The sequence below is a fragment of the Papio anubis genome, chromosome 12 (assembly GCF_008728515.1).
Source record: "Papio anubis isolate 15944 chromosome 12, Panubis1.0, whole genome shotgun sequence".
Classification (NCBI taxonomy): Eukaryota; Metazoa; Chordata; class Mammalia; order Primates; family Cercopithecidae; genus Papio; species Papio anubis.
The window spans coordinates 115,640,928-115,663,736 of NC_044987.1; the positions used below are offsets into that span (position 1 = coordinate 115,640,928).

The 22,809-nt window shown below is 55.2% G+C and overlaps 1 protein-coding gene and 1 long non-coding RNA gene across 4 annotated transcripts; one reads left to right on the forward strand and one right to left on the reverse strand.

Moving 5' to 3' along the window:
- Window positions 1–10,999: 10,999 nt before the first annotated feature.
- On the forward strand, window positions 11,000–22,140 carry KLC2 (kinesin light chain 2). Of its 3 annotated transcripts, none has more exons than XM_009185597.2 (16): window positions 11,000–12,017; window positions 12,830–13,105; window positions 16,011–16,241; window positions 16,392–16,461; window positions 17,086–17,308; window positions 17,931–18,018; window positions 18,122–18,223; window positions 18,317–18,490; window positions 18,616–18,715; window positions 19,283–19,332; window positions 19,427–19,494; window positions 19,914–20,022; window positions 20,132–20,290; window positions 20,367–20,491; window positions 20,708–20,765; window positions 21,153–22,140. In XM_009185597.2, the coding sequence occupies exons 2-16, from the start codon at window positions 12,878–12,880 to the stop codon at window positions 21,234–21,236; spliced, it is 1,869 nt and encodes a 622-aa protein (XP_009183861.1). In that variant the 5' UTR covers window positions 11,000–12,017; window positions 12,830–12,877; the 3' UTR covers window positions 21,237–22,140. The 3 variants fall into 3 exon arrangements, with proteins under 3 accessions (XP_009183861.1, XP_003909574.1, XP_003909573.1); XM_003909525.3 differs by having other exon boundaries at window positions 11,996–12,164; XM_003909524.3 differs by having other exon boundaries at window positions 11,996–12,164; window positions 12,867–13,105.
- LOC116269784 lies at window positions 13,387–16,092 on the reverse strand. The gene is made up of 2 exons (XR_004177590.1): window positions 15,994–16,092; window positions 13,387–13,508 (listed from the first exon to the last, which is right to left on the reverse strand). It is a non-coding gene; the product is annotated as an uncharacterized LOC116269784 (long non-coding RNA).
- Window positions 22,141–22,809: the final 669 nt, after the last annotated feature.

Consider the following 22,809-nt stretch of genomic DNA (forward strand, 5'->3'; position numbering starts at 1 on the left):
CAGCTTCCCAGCCTTGAAACCCTGGAGGACTTAGGGCTCCAGCCTCTAATCTAGCCTCCTCTCTCTCCACACTCAGCCCTAAAGGGAGCTCACTCGGCCCCATGGTGTGAAACGTGCTCTCCTGGGGAGACTTACCTCCTAGTAAATGCAAATTCCATTCTTCAGTTTTGAGGCCGAAAACTGGGGAATCCTCCTCGATTCCTGTTTCTCTTGTACCCACCATCCAATCCATGAGCAAATCCTCCAGGCTTACCCTGACAGTGCCTCGCCCCTTCCTCTACTGGAAGGGGCAAGATTATCTCTTGGAAGGGGCAAGATTATCTCTGGAAGGGGCAAGATTATCTCTTGAAGGGGCAAGATTATCTCTGGAAGGTGCAAGATTATCTCTACTGGAAGGGGCAAGATTATCTCTTGTCTGGATATTGCAATAGGCTCCTAATTATCCCTGCTCACACCCTCTTCTCCCCGTAGCCTGTTCTCCACTCAGTAGCCAGAGAGATCTTTCAGAGCTGAGCAGATCGTGTTGGATTGCTGATCCAGGCTGTGCAGTGTCCCACCCTAGGCATGTAAGCTGAAGCCTCACCTGTGAGGGGCCCACATGGTCTGACCTCCCAGGAGCTGCCGGATCTTAATCCCTCTTACGCTTCCCCTCCTCACTGGCCTCTCAACATTCCTCAAACACCACTCGGCCTCACGGCCTTTGCATGGACCTTTGGTCCTGTCCATCTTGCTGCTGCCCCCAGGCCCATGTGGCTTGCTCTCTCATTCAGGTCTTGGCTGAAATGTCACCTCAGGAGGCCTTCCCTTCTCCGACCCCTCTTTTTTTTTTTTCATATTCATATTTCCCACTCCTTGGCATTAATTATTCATTTGTCTCTCCCACAAGAATGCAAGCTCCAAGAAAAGAGGAAATGTTTTTCCCTGTTATGTCCTTGGCACCCAAAATACTGCTTGGCCCATCACAGGTGCACAATAAATATTCGTTTATAGAATGAAGTTCCCTCTTGCTGCTGGAATTGGGTCCCAAATCCGGATGTGCTACTCAAGACATTTTAACTGATGCCTTAGCCCAAAAGACACCTGGGTTTTCTTTTTTTTTTTTTTAGATGGAGTCTCGCTTTGTGGCCCAGGCTGGAGTGCAGTGGCCAGATCTCAGCTCACTGCAAGCTCCGCCTCCTGGGTTTATGCCATTCTCCTGCCTCAGCCTCCCGAGTAGCTGGGACTACAGTTGCCCACCACCTCGCCCGGCTAGTTTTTTGTATTTTTTAGTAGAGACGGGGTTTCACCATGTTAGCCAGGATGGTCTCGATCTCCTGACCTCGTGATCCGCCCGTCTCGGCCTCCCAAAGTGCTGGGATTACAGGCTTGAGCCACCGCGCCCGGCCGACACCTGGGTTTTCTCATAGGCTCAGAACTAAGAAGATAGACTCCTACCCCGACAAAGACAAGGAAATCAGCTGTGTAGCAACAGTTAGGAGCACAAGGCAACTCAGGTGGAAGGTGCTGACTCAGACCCTTGAAGCAGCTCTGCCCAATCACCAGGAATTAAGGCTGGGCCAGAGCAGAGCTGCCCACAGGTCCGCCAGAGACTAAAGGCAAAGGGTAGCATTTTGGTGCAGAAAGTGGAAGAGCCTCTATCTAACCTGCACACCAACTCCAGACTGGTTATATTTTTAAGTATACGGTTTTAGAATACCTTTAGATTTGCAGAGAAGTTGCAAAAATAGTAGAAAGAAAGCCCTGCCAGTTTCCCTTAACGTTAACATGTTACATTCATGTACATTTGTCATAACTGGCGAGCCAATCATGATGCACGATTATTAACTAAAGTTCCTATTTTGGCTGAGCCCAGTGGTTCACGCCTGTAATCCCAGCACTTTGGGAGGCCGGGGTGAGTGGATCATCTGAGGTCAGGAGTTCAAGACCAGCCTGGCCAATGTGGTGAAATCCCATCTCTACTGAAAATACAAAAATTAGCCAGGCATGGTGGCGAGCACCTGTAATCCCAGCTACTCAGGAGGCTGAAGCAAGAAAATCGCTTGAACCCAGGAGGCAGAGGTTGCAGTGAGCCGAGATTTGTACCACTGCACTCCAACCTGGGCAACAGAGTGAGACTCTGTCTCAAATAAATAAATAAATAAATGTCCCTATTTTATGCATATGTCCTTAGTTTTTCCCTAATGTCCTTTCTTCATTGCAGACTCCCACCCAGAATGCCACACTACGCTTGGTCATTCTGTCTTCTTTTTTGTTGATTTTAGAGACAAGGTCTTGCTCTGTTGCCCAGGCTGGAGTGCAGTGGTGCCATCTTAGTTCACTGCAGCCTGGAACTCCTGGGCTGAAGCCATCCTCTCACCTCAGCCTTCTGGGTATCGGGGCATGTGTCACTACACCTGGCTCTTTATTTTGTTTCATTTTTTGGTAGAGATAGGGTCTTCAACTGACCTCAATTATTAATCTTCCTACTTTGGCTTCCCAAAGTGCTAGGATTACAGGCGTGAACCAACACATCTGGCCCATTATGTCTTCTTAGGCTCCTTTGGGCTGTGATATTTTCTCAGACTTTTTGATCTCTATTTTTGATGACCTTGACAGTTTTGAGGGGTATTGGTCAGGCATTTTGTAGAATGTCCCTCAGGTGGGGATTGTCTGATGTTCTTCTCATGGCTGGACGGAGGTTATAGGTTGTGTTGTGGGGAGGAAGACCTCAAAGGTGAATGCCCTTCTCAGTGCAGCCTGTCAAGGGCACATGCTATCAACATGACATTACTGATGAAGTTGACCTGGGCTCCTCACTGTGAAGTCCCACACACCTGCTCCCATGCTGTTCTCTTTGGAAGGAAGTCGCTGGTGCAGCCCACACTCAGGTGAGGGGTTGATTATCCCTACATGCATCATCTGGGATTCTCCTGTACAGGAGGTTTCAGACTAATCTTTAAACTGCTTCTTTCACCACCCCTTTTACCTGCTGTGTCCAAGGATTGATAGCATTAATAGCTGTCACCATCACCTACAGGGCATTTCCTTTGAGCCAGGCTGCTGCTGAGTGCCTTACATGGTTTATTTCATCGAGCATCTTACATGGTTTATTTCATCCTTAGAGCAGCCCTCCCTGTGAAATCAATTCTGCTGATGCTTCCTTTTGCAAAGGAGGAAACCAAAGGTCAGAGCCTCCCCTCCCGACTCTAGAGCCTCCCCCATCTAACCACTTATGTTGCGACTTGAACGCTCACAGTCATCCCAGACTTCACATGGCCAAAGCAAGACTCCTGATTTCCCTTGATCTTCCCCAGTGGGTAATGGCACCAGCATCCATCCTGTTACTCCAGCCAGAAACCCGGACTCATCCGCGCACCGCCCCTCCCAATCCATCAGCAACTCTTGTCCATGCTGCCTCCCAAACACTGTTTCCAACTGTAAGCCAGGGCACCTTCCTCGCATAGAGTCCTTCATCGTCCTGTCCTCCCAGTGCCCTCTGAATAGAGGCCAGCCGTTGTCCACCAGGCCCATGGTCTGGCTCCACCTGACTCACTAGCTTCACTTCTAGTTGCTTTCCCCCTCCCATGCTCACCACCCTTGAGCCACACCTGACCTTTCAGTGCTCACATCCCTCTCCCAAGCCCAGAGTAAGCTCCTTCTCCTTTAGGATGTGGCCTTTGTATACCTCCTCCAAGAGCCTTCCCCAACCACCCCACCTAAAGCCTGGTTGTTAGCCTCTGTCTGTCGTCTCTTCAGTCATAGAGTTCACTGTTACCTGCAGCAAATGTCTCTGTACCACATTCAAATGAGAGCTCCAGGAGGACAGAGACTCGAGCCGCTGGACTCATTGCTGCAGTATCCAGCACCCTGGCACGTGGCGGACCCTCGATAAAGGTTGGTTCAATGCGTGAGCGAGGGTTAAGTCACTTGTCCAGTGCACACAGATCGGCTGAGAAGAGATCAGGTTTCTAAACCCCATCATCTGACTCGGGCCATATCTCAGGGCCCTAGTCAGATCCTATCTTCCCAACCATCCATATATCTGGCTTTTATTAACTTCCTACTAGTTCATGTCCTAGGTACAGCATGAACCTAGGTTGGGTCCCAACCTATACAGGAACTCTAAGGCCAGTAGGGGAGAAAAACAGACCATCGCCACACAGCGTGACAGGCTGCACTGGTGCACACAGGAGGGATGTCCACCCTGCAGGAAGAGGTGTCCAAGAAGATGTCCCAAAGGGCATGACACCTGAGTGGCATCCTGAAGACATCTGACAAGGATGGATATTCTGGGCATAGGAAGTAGGATGTGTCAAAAGCAGAGGTAAGGGAGAATGTGGCTGATGCTGAGAACCACACAGGGCTCAGTGAGGCTGGAGATGATGGTGATGGTGAGTGAGGGGGCAGGAGCAGAGGAAGAGTCCAGGCCCTGAGGAGCCTCATAGCTGTTACTGTTACTACTGTGGGCCGGAGCAAGAATTGTACACTCTGTCCCAAGAGACAGGAGAGCTGGCAAAGGGACCTAGGTGGAGAAGTGAGACGACAGATTTTAGAAAGATCTCCTTACTACAACACGCCAGGAGAAACAAGACCTGCTCTGCAGACTGGCAGATGAGCTTGAGGGCTGCAGCAACCATTTAGAAAAGATGTGATGAGGACATCGTAAAGGTGGAAGGGTTGGAGGGAAATAGATAAATATGAGAGTGACTTAAGAGGTTGGATTAACAGGTTTTGGTAGCTGGTTGGAAAACAAAAGTTGAGGCCGGGCATGGCAGCTCATGCCTGTAATCCCAGCACTCTGGGAGGCCAAGGCAGACAGATCACTTGCGGTCAGGAGTTTGAGACCAGTCTGGCCACCATGGTGAAACCCCACCTCTACTAAAAATACAAAAATTAGCCAGGCATAGTGGTGGGCAACTATAATCCCAGCTACTTGAGAAGCTGAGCCACGAGAATCGCTTGAACCTGGGAGGCAGAGGTTGTGGTGTGCTGAGATCGTGCCACTGCACTCCAGCCTGGGCAGGCGACAAAGCGAGACAGACTCTGTCTCAAAAAACGAGACCAGGCGTGGTGGCTCACACCTGTAATCCCAGCACTTTGGGAGGCCGAGGTGGGCGGATCACCTGAGGTCAGGAGTTTGAGACCAGCCTGACCACCATGGTGAAACCCCATCTCTACTAAAAATACAAAATTAGCCGAGCGTGGTGGCGCATGCCTGTAATCCCAGCTACTCAGGAGGCTGAAGCAGGAGAATTGCTTGAACCTGGGTGGCAGAGGTCACAGTTAGCTGAGACCGTGCCATTGCACTCCAGCCTGGGCAACAAGAGTGAAACTCCATCTCAAAAAAAAGAAAACGGAGTTGAAAGAGAGTCCAGGATAGACTGACTGCCCTGTGTGAACATCCCTGCAGGAGATTTGAAAAGGACTAAGTGCTGTTCCAACTGGAAATGGAATATATGGGTCTGGGTAGAGCTCAGGGGACTGATCTGGGCCAGAGATGGAGATGTGGGCCTCCCCACCATGTGGGAGAGCTGACGTTGGGGAGAGGGGAGCTCATCCCCCACTGGGCTGATCTTCCTGATCACATGGGCACCTGCTGTCCATACCACACGGCTCACGCTTGCTTCCGTTCAGTTTCTGCCACCTCATTTGTGGCTCACCTTCATTCTGAGTGCATCTCTCTCTAACAACACTGCAGGCAGAAGCTGCCCCATATTTCTCATTCTTTTTATACACCTTGCACTCACTAGCACAGGGTCTGTTGAATACTAAGCTTGATGGTGATGAGAATAAACAACCACTAGGAATAATGTCTGTTATGTACAAAGCCTAATGTTAAACCTTTATGCCTTTTTTTTTTTTTTTCTAAGACGGAGTCTCGCTTTGTCCCCCAGGCTGGAGTGCAGCGGCGCAATCTCGGCTCACTGCAACTTCTGCCTCCCAGGTTCACGCCATTCTCCTGCCTCAGCCTCCCAAGTAGCTGGGACTACAGGCACCCGCCACCACACCCAGCTAATTTTTTGTATTTTTAGTAGAGATGGGATTTCACCGTGTTAGCCAGGATGATCTTGATCTCCTGACTTTGTGATCCACCCACCTCGACCTCCCAAAGTGCTGGGATTACAGGTGTGAGCCACCGCGCCTGGCCCTGCCATTTTATTGCATTCTCTGGATGACCCAACAAAGTAGGTAATAGGAACCCTGCTTTACAGATGAGGAAGCAGGTAAAATAACAGACCATGCCTAAAAAGTGACACCACTAGCAAATGGAGAAACGCGGCTTTGAACTTAGCTAAGTCTGACACCAAGGCCTGCGGTCCCTCCACTGAGCAGGGCAGGACCCGTCTACCCTGGCTGGGAGGTCACAAGGAAGAGAGGGTGCAGATTTGCCATATGGCCACAGGACAGGAACCAGAAGCCTCTGGGGACAGCTTTGAGTGGACTGATTCTTGGCTCAGTGGCAGAAAGAACCAACAACTAGTGGTGTCCAAGGTAGACAAGGGCACTTCAGGAAGCTGGGGAGACATGGTCTTTAAGGAGCCTCCCATCTTGAGCAATTATGGGTGAATGTGTGACTTTTTTTTTTTTTTTTTTTTTGAGACAGAGTCTCGCTGTGTCGCCCAGGCTGGAGTGCAGTGGCACGATCTCGGCTCACTGCAACCTCTGCCTCCCAGGTTCAAGCGATTCTCCTGCCTCAGCCACCCAAGTAGCTGGGACTACAGGCAAAAGCTACCACACCTGGCTAATTTTTTGTATTTTTAGTAGAGACGGGGTTTCACTATGTTGGCCAGGCTAGTCTCAAACTCCTGACCTCAAGTGATCCACCTGTCTCGGCCTCCCAAAGTGCTGGGATTACAGACGTGGGCCACTGTGCCCGGCCTTATGTGCTGACATTTCAAGTAGGATGATAGCCTTGGCAAAAGTGCCCCAGCCACTTCAGAGAAAGGGAGGGAAGCTAGCCAAAAGAAAAAGAATAATTTAAGAAAGCAGATTTCAGTGGGACGAGGGCTTCCGAGGATCTAAAGGGATGGAGTAGGAGAAGTGGGAGTGATTTTCAGGGAGGAAACAGTAATATTAAAAGTAGCAAGAACAACTTCTCAGGCATGAGATGGCAGGGGGCTGCTGAGCACTGTGGAAAGAGCATAAGGAGCTGAATCACCACTGGGCGTGGATTTCTTCCTTTATTCTCCATTTACTCAGTGCCCATCAGCAGCCTGGCATGAGATCAGCAGCTGCTGGGGGAGCACAGGACAGCGCAGGATGAAGTAACAGTCTCTTCCTTGGGGAGACACACAGTGCAATCCTCAGAGACAAGATAAAAAACCAAGTGGCTGAAAGGGCCGAACACATGCAAGGCTAAGCGATAACAGCATGAGAACCAGCAGGGAAGGCCCAGCCTTCCCCCACCAGCACACCAGGAGGAGCAGCCAGCGCCTAAGGAGAATCACAAAGGAACCACTGAAGCCCACAGACGGTGAGCAGAACAATCAGAGCAAGGAACCTGCACAAGTCGCAAAGGGAGATTGACAAGTGTTCTCTCCATTTACCGGGGAAAAGGTGATAAAATAAATGTGCTCCTTGGCCGGGCACAGTGGCTCACGCCTGTAATCCCAACACTTTGGGAGGCTGAGGCGAGCAGATCACCTGAGGTCAGGAGTTTGAGACCAGCCTGGCCAACACGGTAAAACTCCATCTCTACTAAAAACACAAAAACTTAGCCAGGTGTGGTGGTAGGCGCCTGTAATCCCAGCTACCCGGGAGGCTGAGGCAGGAGAATGGCGTGAACCTGGGAGGCAGAGGTTGCAGTGAGCCGAGATTGCGCCACTGCACTCCTGCCTGGGGAACACAGCAAGATTCTGTCGCAAAACAAACAAAAAAGCCCATTGAGCCAGGTGCAGGCGTCTTTCACTTCTCTGAGCCTCAGTTTCTTCACCTGCGAAACAGACACTGAAACAGCACTTTCAATCCGGGGTGCACAATACAGGCACCACTTAAGTTTTAAAGCCACAAGAGGCGGCCAGGCTCCGTGGCTCACACCTGTAATCCTAGCACTTTGTGAGGCTGAGGTGGGACGATCGCTTGATCCCAGTAGTTCAAGAACAGCCTGGGCAACACAGGGACAGAGGGACAGCCCATCTCTACAAAAAAATAAAAATTAGTTGGGCATGGTGAGCACCTGCCTGCAGTCCCAGCTACTCAAGAGGCTGAGGCGGAAGGATCACTTGAGCCCAGGAGTTCAAGGCTGCAGTGAACTATGATTGTGGCACTCCACTGCACCCTGGGTGACAGTGGGACCTCATCTCTTTAAAAAGTCCACTTTGGGAGGCAGAGGTGGACAGATCATGAAGTCAGGAGTTCGAGACCAGCCTGGCCAATAATGGTAAAACCCCATCTCTACTAAAAATACAAAAGTTAACCAGGCATAGTGGCACACGCCTGTAGTCCCAGATACTTGGGAGGCTGAGGCAGAAGAATCACTTGAACCCAGAAGGCGGAGGTTGCAATAAGCCAAGATTGCGCCACTACACTCCAGCCTAAGCAACAGAGCAAGACTCCATCTCAAAAAAAAAAAAAAAGTCCCAAGAGGTGCCCAGGATTCACCTTCACCCTGGCACCACCAAATCTCAATCTCTAGAGGGAAAGCCTTCTAAGAAAGTTATTTCTCAAAAGATTTTGAAACCCAGTGTCATGAAGAACAACAGAAGTGCCTTGTGCTCCATATTCTGTTTCTTCCCTGTGAACAGAACATGCTGGCCAGATGGGAGTCCAGTCATGGTCAGATGGAGTCTCTGTGCACAGAGGCAGACTTACCAAAGTGCAATCAATGCAAATATATGTATGTGTATATATATATATATATATATATATTTTTTTTTTTTTTTTTTTTTTTTTTTTGAGACGGAGTCTTGCTCTGTTGCCCAGGCTGGAGTGCAGTGGCCGGATCTCAGCTCACTGCAAGCTCCGCCTCCCGGGTTCAGGCCATTCTCCTGCCTCAGCCTCCCGAGTAGCTGGGACTACAGGCGCCCCCCGCCTCACCCGGCTAGTTTTTTGTATTTTTTAGTAGAGACGGGGTTTCACCATGTTAGCCAGGATGGTCTCGATCTCCTGACCTCGTGATCCGCCCGTCTCGGCCTCCCAAAGTGCTGGGATTACAGGCTTGAGCCACCGCGCCCGGCCTGTATGTATATATTTTGAGACAGGGTCTGGCTCTGCCGCCTAGGCTGGAGTGCAGTGGCATGATGTTATCTCTGCTCACTGCAACCTCCACCTCCTGGCTTGAGCCATCCTCCCACCTCAGCCGCCTGAGTTGCTAGGACTACAGGTACACACCACCATGCCCAGCTAATTTTTGTATTTTTTGTAGAGATGGGGTTTCACCATGTTGCCCAGGCTAGTCTTGAACTTCTGAGCTCAAGCAATCTGCCCACCTCAGCCTGACAAAGTGCTGGGATTACAGGTGTGAGCCACTGAGCCCAGCCCAACCAATGGCAATGTATCTGGGAAATAAGGCCAATGTGACGGTTGAAGGACCACAGGTCCCAAATGCAGAAGACCCCAATCTCAGGGGTTCTGGAGGAAAAATGACCAGCTGAAATGAACAAGGATAAACACAAGTTCAGCACTGATGCAAATAACATAATCAATGGACATAAGACACAACAGAAGGTGTGCTTCTGAAGAGGGGAGCTGGATGGCTGAGGACAGCAGTCACAGGGATAACTACATTTCATTGTAACTTGCTTGTATGCCTTTTTTTTTTTTTTTTTTTTTTTTTGAGATGAGTCTGTCTCTGTCACCCAGGCTGGAGTGTAGTGGTGCCATCTCAGCTCACTGCGGCCTGCGCCTCCTGGGTTCAAGCGATTCTCCTGCCTCAGCCTCCTCAGTAGCTGGGACTACAGGTGTGCACCACCAGGCACAGGTAATTTTTGTATTTTTGGTAGAGACGGGATTTCACTGTGTTGGTAAAGCTGGTCTCAAACTCCTGACCTCAGATGATCCACCTGCCTCAGCCTCCCAAAGTGCTGGGATTACAGGTGTGAGCCACTGAGCCTGGCCTTTGTATGTCTTTTGAATGTTGCACAAATGAAAGTATTAGCTATCCAGAAAAAATCATGCCAGTCACGGTGTCTCATGCCTGTAATCCCAGCACTTTGGGAGGCCAAGATGGAGGACCACTTGAGACCAGCCTGGGCAACATATCAAGACCCTGTCTCTAAGAAAATAAATTGGGAAAAAAAAAAAAAAAAAGCCAGGTGTAGTGGCATGCACTTGTAGTCCTAGCTTCTTGGGGGGCTATGATGGGAAGATTTCGTGAGCCCACGAGTTTGAGGTTACAGGCTGCGCCAAGGCCAAGGTGGGTGGATTACCTGAGGTCAGGAGTTTGAGACCAGCCTGGCCAACATGGTGAAACCCCGTATCCAAAAATACAAAAAATCAGCGAGGTGTGGTGGTGTGTGGTATAATCCCAGCTACTGGGGAGGCTGAGGCAGGAGAATCGCTTGAACCCTGGAGGTGGAGGTTGCAGGGAGCCAAGATCGTGCCATTGCACTCCAGCCTGGGAGACAGACTCCATCTCAAAAAGAAAACAAAGAAGTTTGAGGTTACAGTGAGCTATGATCACACCACTGCACGCCAGCTTGGACGATAAAGTAAGAACCTTTTTTTATAAAGTATTTTATAAAGTAAGAATTTTTTTTTTTTTTTTTTTGAGACGGAGTCTCCCTCTGTCGCCCAGAGTGCGGGGGCGCAATCTCGGCTCACTGCAAGCTCCGCCTCCTGGGTTCAAGTGATTCTCCTGCCTCAGCCTCCTAAGTAGCTGGGACTACAGGCTCCAGCCACCACGTCCAGCTAATTTTTTGTATTTTTTAGTAGAGACGGGGTTTCACCGTGTTAGCCAGGATGGTCTCTATCTCCTGACCTCGTGATCCGCCCGCCTCAGCCTCCCGAAGTGCTGGGGCTACAGGCGTGAGCCACCGCGCCTGGACCAGAACCTCTCTTAAAAAAAAATAATTGGCAGAGAACAGGTTTGAGAAGAACCTGGTTGGATATAACTGAGATGTGTAAAATAGAGGGTCTTCACTTGTGTAAAAGGCAGCCTGGTTTGCGGCTTTGTGGACAGGTGGCATCCTGGGGGTACCGTCCCTCTGATCTGCGCAGTTCATTCCTCATCTCTGATCACTGGGCCCTGGGCTGAGCACCACCTTCTGAGCAGGACCGACAAGCTAAACTACACCCAGAAAGGAGAAATTGGGATGGGGAAGGGTCAGGAAACTGCGGTAGGACTGAGTGAAGGGACCAGGAGCAGCCCGGGGAAGAGATGAGACCACGCGGGGCACCATCGCTGTCTCCAAATACCTTAACTGACATAAGGGAGCAGCTTTCTTTCTGAAGACAGAGCTAGGGCTGTGGATGAGCACTGCAGGAAGGCACTTCGAGGTCTATACAAGGAAAATTTTGCTAACCTTTGGAGTTGTCTCAGAGCCGAACGTAGTAAGCTCCCTGTCACCGGATGTGCTTGAGCTAAGGGCGCTGAACCACCTCTGTCAGAGATGGTGCGTCCCCCACCAGATGTGACCCCGGGATGCGAAGCCCGGGGTCAGATCTGCGAGCCAGGTAACAGCGGCACTCACTTCTCGGGTCTTCGTGAGCATTAAGTCAATGAACCCAGGGCACCAAGGCGCGCAACACGCAGTAGGCGCTCAATTAGTGGCAAATGCCTCGCTCTGTACTCCGGGAAGCCCAACCTTCTCCCTGCGCCTCAGTTTCTCCCGCCGTCCTCGATGGCGCCACACTAGGTACCTTAGGGTTCAATCTCCCGAGCAGCTCCACACCCTGAGGACCCGGGCCATTTTGAGGCCGAGGGCACCCCTCGGGGCTGGCGGGCCCCTGGAAACTGCGCCCCGGGCGGGTCCTCGCCCCGCCCCCGCCTCGATGGCCCCGCCCCGTCCCCCTCCCGCTGGAGCCGGCCCGGCCCGCGCTCCTTTAAGGCAGCGAGCTGGCCGTGAGAAGCGTGTTTCGCCCCCTCCGACGCCACCGAGGTAGCGGCTTCACCTTTAAGGCGGCGCGGGGGCTGCTGGGAAGGCCGGCGGGATGGAGGCGGCGGGACCGGCTCGCGGCTGCGGGTCCGGGTGAAGCGGGAGGCAGCCGGAGCCGGAGCCGGAGCCGGGCCCGAGCACCAGGCGCAGGTCGGCGCGGGCCGATTGGGCCGGGAGACGGGATCAGGCCCTAAAGCAGGGGGAGGCTCCGGGTCGGCCTAGGGGAGGGGGTCGTCGTGGGCGCGGCCTGTGGGAGGATCCGACCAGCCCTGGTAGGGGGCGCGGTCCCGGGTGGCCCAGGGCAGGGGCGCGGCCTTTTTAGGGGAGGCCGCAGGACGTTGCGCTGGCCCAGGGGAGGGGTCGTAGTGGGCACAACCTGGAAGGACTGAGGGCCGCGGTCTCAGCCCCTGTAGGGGGATGGCCTCCGCAGGGTCGGCCCGTCGGGAGGATGGGCTCCGCGGCGTGGCCTGCCGGTTGGGGATGGGGCTGTCCGAGGGGCTGGGCCCGGATCGCCGGAGGGACCAGGGTCTCCTGCACAGGAGTGAGCCCCCACGTTCCCCATACCTGTCCTGGTTAGGGGGTCCCCGGGGAAACCCGGACACTGGGCCGCCTAAGTCGGCCTAAGCCGGTGGTCTGGGGCCGAAGCAGGGTCCGGCCGCACCGCATTGCGTCTCCCTGGCCAAGACGAGCCGGGCGCGCCCTCTGTAGGCCAAGCGTGGGCACGGTACGGGCTGCCGGCTGGGGGACCTGGGCACACAGGACCAGGCGTCCGGGGACCGCCTGTGTTTACCTAATCTGGGGCGGTGTGGCCCCAGGCCCGGCGCCCGCCTGCCCGCACCCTCGTCCTCACAGACGCCACAACCATGGCCATGATGGTGCTTCCGCGGGAGGAGAAGCTGAGCCAGGATGAGATCGTGCTGGGCACCAAGGCCGTCATCCAGGGACTGGAGACTCTGCGTGGGGAGCATCGTGCCCTGCTGGCTCCTCTGGTTGCGCCTGAGGCCGGCGAAGCCGAGCCTGGCTCGCAGGAGCGCTGCATCCTCCTGCGTCGCTCCCTGGAAGCCATTGAGCTTGGGCTGGGGGAGGCCCAGGTAGGTCAGTCTAGGGTACTGAGGTGGGCGGTCACTGGAGGGATCGAGCCTTCCAGAGAAATCCAGTAATCTAGGAGAAGAATATGAGCAAGGAATCTTCTGTTTCCTGGAGCCCCGTGTTAGGACCCCAGTAAATACCTTTTGAAGAAATAAATGCACTTTGGCGACCCCAGCCCTGCCGTAAGAGACCATGATCACCCTCGCCCCCACGCAGAGCCCCATTCCCAGCTCCCCTCTACCTAAGGGAGACTGGATGGCATATGAGAACAGAAAGAAAATCCTTAAGGAAACACAGCCTCCCACCAATTTATTCTTCTATTCATTCGTTAACAGATAAGTTTTTCAGTGCCAGCCAGGCCGTTAGGTGGATACAGGACCCAACAAAATAGACAGGATTCCTGCCCTATTTGGAAAAGAGACAAAAGCACACATAAGGAAATAATTGGTTGTTACAAATTGTGATGAGTTCTACAAAGAAAAGAACAAGATTTTATGATAGCTCACAGCAGTGAGTCTTGTCTACTGGTCAGGCAGGATTTCTGTGAGGAAATGACAAACTGAAACCTGAGGGAAGAAATGAACCAGTCTCCAGGAAAGGGAGGCAGGGGAGAAGTTGCATGTGCAAAGGTCCTGGGGTAGGAGTTGTGGTGGAGGAACTCGGGGAAGAACTGTGTGACTGGAGCTTCATGGAAGGGAGAGAGGGACAGAAGAGGCCTGGGGAGAAGCCAAGAGCCAGATCATGGCCTCGTTAGTGTGGGTTTTATTCTCAGGAAGTCAGAAAGCCTCTGGAGGGCTTTAAGCAGACAGGCAACACAGTCTGACTTGAATTTCTAAAAACTCTCTCTGGCTGAGATGTGGAGAATAAACCTCAGTGGGTCGAGGATGCAATCACTCTCCAGTGAGTGGTTAGGAAGCCACTGCTGGAATTCAAATCAGAGCTGGTGCTTGGAATTAAGGGGTGGCTATGATGGTGGAGAAAAGGGACCAGTTCTGGATGTTCTGGAGGTAGGTCCAGGAAGACCCAGGGTGGAATAAGGGAGAGAGCGAGGAAGGCAGCATCACTCCCAGGTTTGTGATTTAAGCACATTAGGGAGGAGAGGGCCTGGGTGGATCAGCCCCCTTTAGTTGAGGCTGCCAGGATGATATGCAATTGGAGATGTCCAGGAGCCATTGGGATGTGCAAGGAGTTAGACTTGTTTTATTCTCCTCAGAGCTTGGCTGAACCCCTGCCTGGCACGTGAACCCTGGGGAGGTTGTATCATCTTGGTTTCCTTTTCTTTAAAATAGGGATCATGCCATCTGCTGTGTATACTTCCAGGCTGTTGGGGGAATTTTTTTTTTTAAGCTAGTGGTTATGGAAACACCTGTCACTTAGGCATTTGCTAACCAACTGTAAAGTACAGGGTCTCAGACGGCCTGGCCCTCTGCAAGGACATTCACTCCTCTGCCAGTTGGCCATCAGAGGCAGAGAGGACCAGTCAGGGGTCCCACACCTGGTGGAGCACATGCACTCTCACAGAGGGGGAACAGTCTGCATGGAGGGCATGGGCATCAAGGCCATGAGTGAAGCTGGAGCAGAGTGGGAGGTGTGACTAGCTGGAGACACCACTGCAGAAATGACCCTGGACCGTGAAGGACCAGGAAAGGGTGGAGGCCAGGTGTGGTGGCTCACGCCTGTAATTCCAGCACTTTGGGAGGCCCAGGTAGGAAGATTGCTTAAATCCAGGAGTTCATGAGACCCCGTATCTATGAAAAAATTTTTTATTTTCATTTATTTATATTTGAGACAGAGTCTCACTGTGTTACCCAGGCTGGAGTATAGTGGTGCAGTGTCCGTTCACTGCAGCTTCCACCTCCCAGGTTCAAGCGATTCTTCTGCCTCAGCCTCCTGAGTAGCTGGGACTACAGGCACGCACCACCACACCCAGCTAATTTTTGTATTTTTAGTAGAGATGGGGTTTCACCATGTTGGCCAGGATGGTCTCAATCTTCTGACCTCATGATCTGCCCACCTCAGCCTCCCGAAGTGCTAGGATTACAGGCGTGAGCCACCGCACCTGGCCAAAATTTTTTTTTAAATTAGCCAGGTGTGGTGGTGTGCACCCATAGTCCCAGTTACTCAGGAGGCTGAGGTGGAAGGACCACTTGGGCCTGGAAGGTGGAAGCTGCAGTGAGCTGTGACGGTGCCATAGCCCTTCAGCCCAGGTGACAGAGTGAGACATTGTCTCAAATTAAAAAAAAAAAAAAGAGAGCAAGAAGGGAGGTTGGAACCTAGGCAGGAACGCAGGAAGAGACTGGAAACTCAGGAAAGGAGTTATAGAGGCTGGGGAGAGGGGTGGGGGTTGAGGTCAAGGCCTCTGGATACTTTTCCTGCCCCTGTGGTTCCTCACGCCAGCTGAGCATTTGGGATACATGCCCCTTCCCTACCTGGGAGCTGCAGAAAGGCAGGGGATGCTGTGGCCCCCTCAGCAGAAGTGGGGATGGAGTCTTTGGGTGGCCCTTCAGCCATCTAGCAGAGTTCTGTGGGCAAGCACTAGCCCTGGGGCAGGGAGCAGTAACCTCGTGGCTGTGGCAGCAGGGGCCTGAGTACAACCCAGGAAGAGATGAAGGAAGGGGCTAGTAGCTCAGGGAAAGCACAGCACCCCAACTAGCCCTTTTGGGGTTCTCCTGATCCCAGAAGGAAGGAACTGGGGACTCCCAAGCCTCCTGGGTTTGGGCTTTGCACTATGGTGTGTTTGAGGCCTTGAGGAGATTCTCCCTTGACTAGGAGAGAAAAGGCCTACAGCTCCTCACTGTAGGGCCAGGCCTGGCCCTTCACTGGGTCCCAGAGCCCAACTAGGCCCAGGCTACAGTCATAGGCGAGGGGTCGATGGGGCTCCGACCCTTACCTGGGCTGGTTGCACAGGTGATCTTGGCACTGTCGAGCCACCTGGGGGCCGTAGAATCAGAGAAGCAGAAGCTGCGGGCGCAGGTGCGGCGCCTGGTGCAGGAGAACCAGTGGCTGCGTGAGGAGCTGGCGGGGACGCAGCAGAAGCTGCAGCGCAGTGAGCAGGCCGTGGCCCAGCTGGAGGAGGAGAAGCAGCACCTGCTGTTCATGAGCCAGATCCGCAAGTTGGATGAAGACACCTCCCCTAACGTGAGCTCCTACCATGGTCACTGTTGCCCAGCAAGGGGGCCTGGGAGCAGGGAGGGGCAGCATGGAGCAAATTCGGCTCCACCCCAGCCCACGGACACCCTGGCTGCCCTGTGTCCCCCTCCCTGATGCTCATCCTGTCTTCCTCCCCAGGAGGAGAAGGGGGACGTCCCCAAAGACACACTGGATGACCTGTTCCCCAATGAGGATGAGCAGAGCCCAGGTGCGGATGGGCAGTTCTGGAGTGGGGGAAGGAAAGGTTGTGTGAACTCTTGGTCCTTGGGACCAAGTGGCTGCCATGTTCCTTCCTGCCTCACTTCTGATCATGACATCCTAGCGTGTTAGAGCTTCAAGAACAATCATACGTGCTGCTGCTTCTCACATCCCCCCAGCTCTGTGGGGAGCAGACATCACAGTTAAGAGCTATGGAGTCGCCAGCCTGGCTTCCAGTGCTGCTCTGCCACTAGTTACCCTGACCCTTGGGAGAGTTCTTTTCTCCTCCGAGTCACCTCTGAGGGAGGCATGTGCAGACAGCCACACTGGGGCCAGTGCCTGCTTTGCTCATGGTACTGGTCGTGCATCGGGGCCTCCACTCTGTACACAGGGACACAGGCTCAGAGGTTAGGCGACTTGCCCCATTACACAGAGCCTTAAGTACTGGAGCTGGGCCTCTACCCCCTCTTTCTATAGGGTAACTAGACCCACTGTGTAAATGGGGTAACTGAGAAAGAGTGGTTAGTGACTTGCCCAGGGCCACGTGTCAAGTGGCTCAAAGGCACAGCTGGCATGTACCATCTCAGCCCAGTGGGCAGATGGTACATCTGACCTCCTGCCCTTGGCCCTGCAGCCCCTAGCCCAGGAGGAGGGGATGTGTCTGGTCAGCATGGGGGCTACGAGATCCCGGCCCGGCTCCGCACCCTGCACAACCTGGTGATCCAGTACGCCTCACAGGGCCGCTATGAGGTAGCTGTGCCACTCTGCAAGCAGGCACTCGAAGACCTGGAGAAGACGTCAGGCCACGACCACCCTGACGTTGCCACCATGCTGAACATCCTGGCACTGGTCTATCGGTGAGGACTCTCTGGGGGTGCCCAAATTCTTCCGGAACGCTTCAGCCCTGGATCACTAACCTTTGGTGCCTGCTGTGGGCCCAGACTCGGGGCCCACCTGTGTGGAGCTGGGCTACAGATGCGAGTAAAACTGTCTAGTGTAGGAGAGAGGCTTCGCCAGAACTGGGGAGGGACTGCACATGAGGACTCCAGGGGTCCTGGGGAGTCTGCACAGCTTCTCCAGGCACTAAGGCTGGAGGAGGGGCTTTGCCAGAAAGTGAGTTTGGCTGAACACAAGAGGCTAGAAAAGGTTCCCATGGCAAAAAGCCAGCATGAACAAAGGCACTGGGACCTGGAGAGCGGGACACGCTAAAGGGGCAGCAGGAGAGCCATGTGGCGCCCAGGGATACTAGGCACCAGGCAGTCAGTGGGACTCCAGCACCGCACACCCCAGCCAATTGTGAGAAAACTGCCCACAGCCCCTGGAGCTCGGAGAGCAGGAGCTAAGCAGGTCTCCCCACACTATGGGTCCCACTCTGTCATACTCACTCACTGAGTACAGGAGTGACCACAGGGACTGCAGGCCACTGGGGAGGGCCTCGAGCTGGGGGACAGCCCTGACCATGCTCCCACCTGCTCCCAGGGATCAGAATAAGTATAAGGAGGCTGCCCACCTACTCAATGATGCTCTGGCCATCCGGGAGAAAACCCTGGGCAAGGACCACCCAGCCGTGAGTGAGGGTTGGGTGGGAGGTGGGGGCTGTGCCCCATCCCCTGCAGGTCCCAGAGTCCTGCAGGGCCTGGGTCAAGGAGCTTCCATTCTCCCACCTCCAGGTGGCTGCGACACTAAACAACCTGGCGGTCCTGTATGGCAAGAGGGGCAAGTACAAGGAGGCTGAGCCGTTGTGCAAGCGGGCACTGGAGATCCGAGAGAAGGTGGGAGCAGGCAGGGCTGGGCAGGCCAGGGGTCTGGGAGCCAGGGGCCCGGGCAGCCCTGAACCCAACCCCTGGCTTCCTCTCCCATCCCAGGTCCTAGGAAAGTTTCACCCAGATGTGGCCAAGCAGCTCAGCAACCTGGCCCTGCTGTGCCAGAACCAGGGCAAAGCCGAGGAGGTGGAATACTATTATCGGCGGGCGCTGGAGATCTATGCTACACGCCTCGGGCCCGATGACCCCAATGTAGCCAAGACCAAGAACAACCTGGTGCCTTGAGGCTGGAAGGGGCTGGAGGATGGAAAGGAGGGAGGCAGGGATGACGCTGGGGAAGAAGGAGAGAAAAAGGCTTGGCTCCATGCATCCTGTTCACTCTCTGGGTCTCCCACTTCCAGGCTTCCTGCTACCTGAAGCAGGGCAAGTACCAGGATGCAGAGACCCTGTACAAGGAGATCCTCACCCGCGCTCATGAGAAAGAGTTTGGCTCTGTCAATGGTGAGTGTGTGGTTGCCATGTGCCTCTGGCCAATCCATCCCAGGCCCACTCTGCCATCAGCACCCAGGACAGATCCCTCAGCTGGGCAGGCCGTCAGACTTTGGCCTGGCTGGTCCCCAGCTTCACCCCCAGATGGTGCCCAGCCACCTGTGCTCACGTTTGCACATGTGAGCATACACCCAACTCATGCAGCCCCCTTGGCCTGCCAGTGCCTCACACACCTTTGCATCCCCCTTCTTCACTGGCAACTCCTGCTCACCTCATCTCCCGCTCTGAGAAACTACCTCCGGCCCCGGATGGTCAGTTGTCATCTGCTCCTGAGTCCCTCGGAGCCTGGCCCATCATTCAGGCCTAGCACATGTCTTGGGCTGTGGCCTGAGGTGTAAGGGTCTGTTCTGCTCATCTCTTTGTCCAGAAGAGGGTCAGTAGTGTTTTGGGTCTTATTCTTGTTCATTCATTCAACAAAGCCCAACCCTGGTCTCCCCTCCCCTGACCCCAGTCCTGTGTCCAGCCCAACCAGGTGAGGCCTATATGGTAGGCCGCTGACAGTCTCCTTTCTCTCCCCAGGGGACAACAAGCCCATCTGGATGCATGCAGAGGAGCGGGAGGAAAGCAAGGTAGCTCTGTGGGGCAGGTTGGGTGGTTGTCAGGGGAGGCGGGGATGTGCAGAACGGGGCCTGCTCTCACTTAGTGTGACCATTCTTTTTCCAGGATAAGCGCCGGGACAGCGCCCCCTATGGGGAATATGGCAGCTGGTACAAGGCCTGTAAAGTAGACAGGTGAGGGGGGCGGGGCGGGGCTGGGGAGCAGAGCATGGCAGGGCAGTCTCCACATTCCATACTCTCACTCCTAACACACCCCTCCTCTGCCGCTCATCTGGCAAGGCCCAGCTCACAGGTCACCTGTCCCAAGAAGGCTCTGTCTCCTAATTCTCAGCCTAATTATCTTGCTCCGGGTCTCCCAGCTTTCGGTCCTGGTGACAACATCCCATGAGGGCCCTGGGGCCAGGTCCCTAGCCCTGGCGTGATTCCCCCAGGGCAGAAGAGGCTGGGTGGGCCCAGCACAGGGCTTGACATGGGAGGGAATGGATTCTGGCTACCCCAGAGGTCCCTATTTCCTCAGGGCCCCCTATAGGCTGGGTGCCAGGACGGGCCCTGGGTCTGGGGGAACATGGAGTTTGAGACTCTCCCATCCACAGCCCCACAGTCAACACCACCCTGCGCAGCTTGGGGGCCCTATACCGACGCCAGGGCAAGCTGGAAGCCGCACACACACTGGAGGACTGTGCCAGCCGCAACCGCAAGCAGGTGGGGCTCCATGCAGGAGGGGGTGGGCAGACACCTGTGTGGCCCTGAGTGTGGCCCAGTCACGGCCTGATGCCCCTGCCCCTCCCTGATGCCCCTGCCCCTCCCTCAGGGTTTGGACCCCGCAAGCCAGACCAAGGTGGTGGAACTGCTGAAAGATGGCAGTGGCGGGCGGGGAGACCGCCGTGGCAGCCGAGACGTGGCCGGGGGTGCCGGGCCCCGGTCTGAGTCTGACCTCGAGGATGCGGGACCTACAGCTGAGTGGAGTGGGGTGAGTCCAGGGGCTGGGGCCGGGCCGGGAGCCTAGGTGGCCAGTGGGGCCTAGAGGTGAGCCTGTCCACCCGCAGGATGGCAGTGGCTCCTTGCGGCGCAGCGGCTCCTTTGGGAAGCTCCGAGACGCCCTGAGGCGCAGCAGTGAGATGCTAGTAAAGAAGCTGCAGGGGGGCGGCCCCCAGGAGCCCCCTAACCCCAGGTGAGCCCCCCACCAAGGTGAGCCTCAGGAACCACCCAGCAACCCCGGATGAGCTCCTGACCCATGAGTGTGCCCCACTGACCCCAGGCAACCTCCCCATCCCTCTCAGGCTCCACCACCCACCAGTCTGCTCCCTCCCCAGCCCCACCCTGCTCCCTGCCCCCATCTCCCCTGAGTTCCTCCTTGGGCAAATACCACGCTGTCCTTTTGCCTCAGGATGAAGCGAGCCAGTTCCCTCAACTTCCTCAACAAGAGCGTGGAAGAGCCGACCCAGGTAGGGGCAAGCGGGTGTCCGGGCACTGGGCGGCTGTGGCCGGGGCTGCATGTGCGCTGCCAAGCTTCCCTCCAGCATGCCTCTTCATCCGACATGGGAGGGAATGGATTCTATCCCAGGCCTACTTTGGGCTGGACAAAGGGGAGACACAGGAGGGGAACCCAGTCTCTCCTGGGGGTGGATGTGTAAATGGCCAGTGCCAACACAGTCACCGTGGAGATGGGCGGGAGTGTCAGGGCACCAGGGCGTGGCCTTGGGCCGGAACTGCCACTGCCTCTGCCCAGCTCAGGGACTCCAGCTGCCTCTGCCGGGTCAGGCCCCTTCAGGCCAGGGAGGTACAGACTGGCAGCAGCACAGGGCTGAGCCACCTGCCCCCTCTGCCCACAGCCTGGAGGCACAGGTCTCTCTGACAGCCGCACTCTCAGCTCCAGCTCCATGGACCTCTCCCGACGAAGCTCCCTGGTGGGCTAATGCTGAAGGGGCAGCCAGTCACCAGAGCGCCCACCTGACACACCCCCCTCACCCCAGCCCTGCGCATGGGCCTGCTGCTTGTCCCGCCTGTCTCTCCCACAGCCCCTGTCTTTTCTGTTCAATCTCAGGGTAACCTTCTCCCTTGTCATCTCAGCCTGAGCCCTGGAGGCTGGGCCTGCCCACTCCAGCTCGATCCCTTATTTATTCCTTCCAGCAGGGCCCTCTTCCTTAGGTTCGGGGCCAGCAGGAGGTGCCGGCTGGAGTCTCCACCATAGACTCAGTGGCCTGGCCTCCCCAGACCCCAGAGCCAAGAACACTAAGCACTCGCCGGCCCTTCGGCACCTTCGCCCTCCCTCCCAACTCAACCCGGCCGTTGCTTCTGTATATAGAGAAATAAGTTATTGGCCGCGCCCCACCCTTCAGTCCACGGTACTACCCGGGCCTCCCCTCGTCCCTCCTCTAGTGGTACCGCCCAGGCCTTAATCACCCCCATTCCGTGCGGTGGTATCTCCCAGGCTCCACATTCTCGGGAGTGGCGCCTCCCAAGTGGCTCCCGGGACCTTCTCGCGCTCCTCCTGGCCTCTGAGGGATGCGTCCTACCCCGCCATCGCCCCGTGCCCCAGGACGGGGACCTCCCCTTAGTCAGTCCTCCCACCGCCGGGCCCTGCCCCGCATCCCGGCCTTATGCACTGCCCCTCCCGCCCGGCCCCGCCCAGGCACGGCCCGACCCCGCCCCGGGCACCGCCCACCGAGCCATCCTGCCACGCCTCTCCCCACGCCTGCAGCTTCTCGCGAGGGGCGGCGACGGTCCCTTGGTGGCAGGAGGGGCTCCCCCTGTTGCGGGTGAGGCGGCTGCTCTCTATTTTCAGATGTTGCTGTAGAAATAAAGACGGTTTGAATCTGAGCCGGGCTTGTTTTGAGGCGGAGGTCGGGGCCCCCCCCGCGTCTCTAAACGGGTGGAGCCGGGAAGGGTCGCGCGTGAGTGGGGGACAGTGTGTCTCGCTCAACCGCTGTCCGCGCAGCTGGGCCCAGATATTCTGGCCCACCCCGGAACTGGGTGGGGGCCCCACAAGTCAGGCTTTCCCTAAAACCTTCACTTGTGGGGTTCTGGAGACCGCGGGCTCTTAAGAGCTCTGCTCTTCACAAAGTTTTTGACTTTGAGTGAGTTTCCCGAGACTCAGTTTTTTCATCTGAGTTTCCCGAGGCTCAGTTTTTTCATCTATGAAATGCGGGTGATGACACGCGGCTGCGAGTTAGGAGTGCCTAGTACACGAGGAACCCTGGACAAGTGAACTTTTACTAGTCTTGCTAGATCCCACATTCTCATTTAATGTTCACAACGTGGGTACTGGGAGGGTAAGGATGACTGTCTCCATCAGACAGATGTGAAACGTGCCAAGCCCAGCTCTAAACTGAGCTTTTTAAACACCGAGACGCCGTCAGGCTTTCCAGCACCGTGCTCAAGCCTAGGTGCGTCCGGCGTGCAAACTACAAGCCCCAGAAGGCAATGCGCCAGTAGTGATGGGAGTGGGCGCGGAGGCACGGGCTCCCCGACTACGCCTGCGCAGCGGGG

Bases quoted from the DNA above. Each gene is read 5' to 3' on its own strand.
- KLC2 (XM_009185597.2), top strand. From the start codon at position 12,878: ATGGCCATGATGGTGCTTCCGCGGGAGGAGAAGCTGAGCCAGGATGAG. The intron at 13,106-16,010 runs GTAGGTCAGTCT...CTGGTTGCACAG, and splicing joins TTGGGCTGGGGGAGGCCCAG to GTGATCTTGGCACTGTCGAG. The intron at 18,224-18,316 runs GTGGGAGCAGGC...CTCCCATCCCAG, and splicing joins CACTGGAGATCCGAGAGAAG to GTCCTAGGAAAGTTTCACCC.